We start from the raw sequence: 6,245 nt of genomic DNA, 5'->3' as shown, positions 1-6,245 counted from the left end.
TGACTTAACCTTTGAGAGCCTTGGTTTCCTCAACTGGGAAAGGGGTAGAAATGGTTATCTTGTAGGATTGCTGAAGGGATCCAATCAGTGAATGACTAACAGGAGTGGCAGTTCCCTGAGCTAAGTGGTAGTTCTGCCCCCAACCCTTGCAGCTCTCAGCTTCAGGTATCCACACAAGTTATCTCACAAAACTTGCCCCTCCTTGACTCAGCTTGCTCTCTGCATTTCTGTCATTAGGACTTCATTTCTTTAGCGAAGCCTTTTTGCCCCTGGGACACTGCTTCTCACTCTGGGAAAAGAAACCTCTCCCTGCTCCTGTGTGCAGGAGGATTCCTCAGCTCCTTTTCTGAGCTCAGAAGCCAGAAGGGGAAAAGGTATCATGGTATGAGCTTGGGGCCCAACATTCAAACAGGCCCAGGTGAAAATTATGGCTCTGCCCCATTCTTCTGGTGTGATCTTGAGCAAGTGATTCAGATTCTGTGAGCCCTGTCCTCAAACTGAGTGGTAATGCCTACAGTTATCCATGTTGTTACAAGGATTAAATAAATGATAACTGCCAAGTGCCTGGTACAAGTGGGTGCCCTGGTCTGACCCTGCAGAGGCCTGGTTGTTGGCTGTATCCCCACATACCCATGTGTGTCTGGTTCTAGACACACACACATCACACACACACACACACACACACACACACACACACACACACACACGACACAGTGCTGGACCAGCAGGTTCGCTGCAGGGAGCAGGAGCTCTCTTTCCCTCCTCCCTGCCCGGCTCCTGTGCTGCAGCTTCTCTGTGTTCTGCAGTGTTGGAAAAGGAAATTACTGAACAGATTGCAATTAAAGGGGGAGGTGGAGGGGAGAGAGACAGAGGCCCTGAAATGCAGCTTGACTGAGTGCTAAACTGTGTTTTTGCCTGGAGCCAATCAGGAGCCTCTGACAAGAGCCTGTTCCCACTTACAAATCTAATTGCAGGAGGTGTGGCTGCAGCGGCTCTGAGAGCCCCCAGAGAGAGGAGGGGGCTGCCAGCACCGCCAGGAAGGCTGCTGGCCCTTGCAACATGTGGGAGGAGAGGTGGGAGGACAGAGGTCTTGGGGCCTGGGAAGGCCTGGACTCCAGAATGTCTGCCAGTTATTATAATAGCTACAAATGATTTAGCACCTACTCTGCAGTGGACATCCATAACTTCATCTAATCCTCTGAAAAACGCCACAGGGTAAGTGATTACCTCATTTTACGGGTAAGAAACTGAGGTGCAGTGTCCCTACTATGTGCTAGCTATTGCCCTACATCTACCTTTATCGACACTATATCTCTTTTAAATCTCCCTACCACTTTAGTCCCATTTCACAGATGAAGAGGCAGGGAGACTCCAAGAAAGGAAGCAACTTGCCCAAGATCACAGAGCTGATTTATGGATAGGCAAAGATAGATCTCTTGGTCTGACTCCGGAGAACACAGTTTGATTGTATCTCACTGTGCCTTTATTCAGCAGAGTATTCTGGATAGAGTTGCCAGATTTAGCAAAACAACAAAAACAAAAACTGGGATGGCCAGTTAAATTTGAATTTCAGATAAACAATGACTCTTTATGGGTATTATGTCTCAAATTTTTTTTTTTTTAATTTATTTTTGTCTGCGTTGGGTCTGTTGCTGCGTGTCGGCTTTCTCTAGTTGCGGCGAGCAGGGGCTACTCTTCATTGCGGTGCACAGGCTTCTCATTGCGGTGGCTTCTCTTGTTGCGGAACACAGGCTCTAGGCGCGTGGGCTTCAGTAGTTGCGGCACGTGGGCTCAGTAGTTGTGGCTCGCGGGCTCTAGAGCGCAGGCTCAGAAGTTGTGGCGCACGGGCTTAGTTGCTCCGCAGCATGTGGGATCTTCCCGGACCAGGGCTCGAACCCATGTCCCCTGCATTGGCAGGCGGATTCTCAACCACTGCGCCACCAGGGAAGTCCCTATGTCTCAAATATTGCATGGGACATACTTACATTAAAAATGATTGTTTATTTGCAGTTCAGGTGTGAGTGTCCCGCCATTTACCTGGCAGCACTGGACTTTCTCTCTCTTCCTGCCTCCAGCTCCCCTCTATTCTGCTAACAGCTTGGCCCGTGGGGCCAGCCAGGCTGGTATGTCTCTAAGGCCACTGAAGTGAGGCTGCCAGAGGGGAAGACAAGCTCTTCTCCTGAGAGCAGAGCCCTGGACCGGGGCCCACTCTGCCTCCTACTGTGTGGCTTTGGGCAAGTCTACTCCCCTCTCTGCACCCTCTCTAAAAGGAAAATTCAGTATTAGGTACTAGGTAATTGCCAGCATCCTTGCCAACCCCAGTTTTCCTAACTTCTCCCTTTTTTCTGTCTGTGCAAAGCATGGTACAAAATCTTCAGTTGTGCTGCCGTGAGGACAGAGGACACCCAATGCTTGGGACAGAGACCCCGCCCCCCCCCCCCCTGCCTCCCTGAGGAGTAGCACTGATCAGAGGCGACCCCTGATGTGAGCTTGGAAGGCCAGGGACTGAGATGGCTGAGAAACGGGCTGTTACTGTCTTTGTCCTCCAGAGGAGGCAACTTGCCGCGGCCTTCAGACCCAGGGTCCTGCCCTGCCGGCACTAATGGCTCTGTGATAGTGGGTGAATTCCTTAACCCAGGCCTGTGCCTCAGTTTACTTAACTGTGAAGTGGGACTAATACTGCCCCATGATGTAGATGAGAGGTCTGATATGTAGGAGGGGCTTAATAAAGGGTTATTTTTATTGTTGTTGGTGGTGTTAATGTTACATCCTTCTGAAGAAAGCACCTTGAGGGAAGCTAGCCTCTGAAAGGACAAGCACACCGCAGGCCCTCTCCCCTCTCCAGCAAAGGACATGACACTTTCCAGGCTGCCTTGGTTTCAGCTATATTTTATTTGTCGGATTTTTGACAGACGTCTAAATTATACATTGAATTTTCCACATGACCAAATACCACGTCCCTTCCTTTGACTATCATTTTCAAAAGAGACTATAAAAAAAAGAACTTTTCGATGAGCAGACTGAACCCTGAAACCACATGGAGTGCAGAGCTAAAAATAAAAGGAAGTAAGAACTGGCCCCTGAGAAGGAAAGAGAAATCAAAGCAAACTCTGATGGGAATCAAGGGACGAGTCCTGGCGAGGGTGACATGGTGTCACCCTCCAGGCCAGGCCGGATAAGGTGCGGCCGACAGCGAGGGTGGGGCATAGAGTGGCGCAAAAATAGCCACTGCTTTAGCCCGGAAGGGAATAAAGGAATTCGTCAAAAGCCAGGAGAGGGAGAAGTGAGAGGGAGGGAGGGAGGGAGGGGGCAGGACGGCATCCTTCCCGCAGTTTGGGAGCTGCGGACCTTAACCCTGGTACATTTCTACCCGCCGGCATAATCGCTGACTCTCAGCTGTGCGCCGACATGTTCCCCAGCTCAGCCCACATCAATGACACCCTTGTTTCCATAGTAACCAAGGGAGAGTGAAGGGGAAAGGGTGTGCTACCCTGGGCACGGGGAAGCCAGCCAGAAGGAGCCGCACGGGGGAAGTCGGGAGGAGGGGAAGGGAAGGAGTTTTTCCCACAACTGGTCTGAGCACACACCCTAGGGCCCCTGTCCCAGGCCTTGCCTGCCCTCTGGCCCCCAACCCTCTTCCCGGCACATTCAGATGCAGTCGTGCCCAGAGCAAGTCTCACCACTAAGACTCACTGGGAGTGGGAGGATGGGGGACCGGGAGTCCCCTTTCTAGCTTCCAATTCTGTCCTCCAAGGGAGGGGCGGGGTGGCTGGGGAGAGGAAAGGAGTCTTTAGAAGCATTTTGTTTTTACAAATGGGATCTTTCAAACTCTGCATTTTTCAGGCTTCTCTCATCTACCCTGCGAGCCACGGGAGGGTTCAGTAGGGCTGAAAGGGAAGATGAAAACGTGTGACATCCACAATGTCTCTGTGTCTTTAGCTGAAAAGCAAATCTGAACATTCACAGAGGCTGTTATCAGAGGAAGGCAGTGGCTTCTGCCTGCTGGCTGAGGCCCTGGGGGGCCCTTTCAAACAGTTCCCTAAGTTGGTAGTAAAAGAACAAAGATATTTCACAGACCATCCACTGCCAGCGTCCAAGTTCCACATCTCAGTGTTCCCAAATCACAGACCTCAAGGCAGGCATTTTGCCCCTCAGATAACATCCCTGATGCACTATTTGGAAGGGAAAAAAATATTTTCAAGTGCTAGAGCCACATTTCCAGCCTGATAGAAGGGGGATTTCTGGTTTCTTATAATTCTGTTTTGCCTCTGTTCAAAGGGCGAGAGGCGTCTGGGTAAGACAGACAAGCCGGGGGAGGCTGCAGGGGGCCACTAGCTCACAGTGGTTTAAAAACCCTCACCTTCTTTTTGTTTTGCAAGTACTTACAGGTCTGTCCCTATAAGAACTTGCAACCCAGGGCACCTTTTCATGTCTGGCCTTGTTAATGACTTTCACCCCAGACCACCTTTGAAGCAGACCATGCTTCAGCCTCACCGGCACAACTTGGTCCAGAAAGGCTGGGTACTGATGAGGCCCAGGGGCTGGAGTGACCCCTTCAGTTTGCTCACATGCCTTGGTGGGTTCGGGAAGGGCCACCTCCTGGGATGTAAAAGTAGCTGCCCTCCTGGGACCCACCAGCCACTGGACAGTCTCTTATTCAGTCTCTGAGAACCCCAGTGCTCAGGCACCAGAACATAGTTCAGTTCAGGAGCCGGGGATGCTCTGGCCTGCTTTCCCTTGCTTGAAGCCAGGGATCTCTTAAGGCTCAGGAAAGCAAGCTCTTTTTGCAACACGGGGCAGGAGAAGTCTCCCACCATTCCTCTCCAATCAATCACAAGAGGACACATTTTGCTGGAGAGAGGAAGAGGGGACCAGAAGCTGGGGTGACGCTGGCTTCCCCGGGCACGGCCCCTGCAACCATACACACCCACGCTCTTCCCAGCAACAAGCCCTCTCCCCCACGAGCAGCCCACACCACCAAGTTGCCAGCACTGTAAAAATTGATCTCTTCTAAAAATCGATCTGCCTGGCTTTTCTCAGTGGAGCAGGTTCACGGTAAAGCTGCATTTATTTTTAAAATCTGATAGCAGCAGCCTATTGTGATCATTTAAACACAGAATTCTTTGAGCTTTAGAAATCCCTTCTATAGGACAGCTGTGGAGAAGCCAGCTCATCTGAGTCGGCTGCTCACTGCTCCACTGAACTGGAGAAAGCCTGTTTACGCTAGCCTGAGCCCTCCATGTGAGGGCTTTTTAAGGACCTTGTAATTTTTCTGGAATTAAACCTCCCACCTCTCCTTACATTCCAGATGTCATTACAGTCAAAAGTCGTAAGACTCTGATTCCCTGTGTAGCTGGCTGGGGGCTGGGGACGGGGTATGTTTCTGTGGTGAGTTGTTTGCAAGAAAGCCTTTTTTTTCCTTTCCAAAGGGTGAGGATTACATACAGTCTCCTACCTGCATGACAAGATGGTTTAATCATCTGCTATTCACGTTCCGCCCCCGCCCCAAGCCCAGCAGCTTCCCACCCAGACAGGCTGCAACCCTGGCTCAGTGAAATGATGGTAAAAATCACTGACCAGCACCATCAAACACTGTCTTGGTTTCAACACCATGGGGGAATGTAAGGACAGGTCAGGAAATAAATGACCGCAGCCTAAGCTGCTTCTTCCTCTTCCTCTCCCCAGCACCACCCACCCCCCCTTTTTTTTTTGAAAGAAAAAAGCCCACTGGAATTGCCTAAACTGCAATGCAATCTCTTGCTCATTTAAAAGATCTCATTTTCTAATCATGTGCTTTGAGACATTTAATACTATTTCAATTATGCAGAGGAAATAATATAATTCCTTTATTTGAAAAATGATACTGAACCTCAGAGATCATGTTAAATCTACTGCTGGAATGGGGATTCTTTTTAAACTGTGTTGTTCCCTCTCTTCACACAGCTGTAGCTGTACACAGATGGAAAAACATTTGGTCAGAAAGCAGCAAATTAGTGTTTTTCATGACAGAATTCAGCTCCCTCAGCTCCTGCGTCTCCATTCGTCAAGATTTTATTTCTTCTTTGCATTGACGTTTTTGCAGACCCAGTTCATGCCGTCCTTTGAGGGAAATGGGCAGAGAGAGGCAGCGTTAGTTGTAAGAAAGGCACCACACACTCCAGCCCCAGAGGGGAGAGGGCGAGGGTCCTGGGTCCTCCCTCCTCAACCACCAGCTCAATGGAGCTTGCCTTCCCCAGGGGCCCACC

General features: G+C 50.3%; 2 protein-coding genes across 2 annotated transcripts in view; one reads left to right on the top strand and one right to left on the bottom strand.

The window, feature by feature from the left end:
• The first annotated feature begins 1,001 nt into the window (after window positions 1-1,001).
• Window positions 1,002-6,245, top strand: part of SFXN2 (sideroflexin 2) — a 57,600-nt gene continuing 52,356 nt past the window's right edge. The window contains exon 1 of the mRNA XM_059900737.1: window positions 1,002-1,215. The gene's annotated coding sequence lies outside the window, so the exon portion shown is untranslated. The remainder of the gene's footprint in view (window positions 1,216-6,245) is intronic.
• ARL3 (ADP ribosylation factor like GTPase 3) overlaps window positions 5,820-6,245 on the bottom strand; it is a 31,208-nt gene continuing 30,782 nt past the window's right edge. The window contains exon 6 of the mRNA XM_059900744.1: window positions 5,820-6,099. Coding sequence (XP_059756727.1) covers window positions 6,052-6,099 — 48 coding nt within the window. The 3' untranslated portion in view covers window positions 5,820-6,051. The remainder of the gene's footprint in view (window positions 6,100-6,245) is intronic.

Source organism: Balaenoptera ricei, chromosome 16, assembly GCF_028023285.1.
Source record: "Balaenoptera ricei isolate mBalRic1 chromosome 16, mBalRic1.hap2, whole genome shotgun sequence".
Taxonomy (NCBI): Eukaryota; Metazoa; Chordata; class Mammalia; order Artiodactyla; family Balaenopteridae; genus Balaenoptera; species Balaenoptera ricei.
Note: the sequence above shows the minus strand (reverse complement) of the source record. Positions and strands in the feature narration are given on the sequence as shown.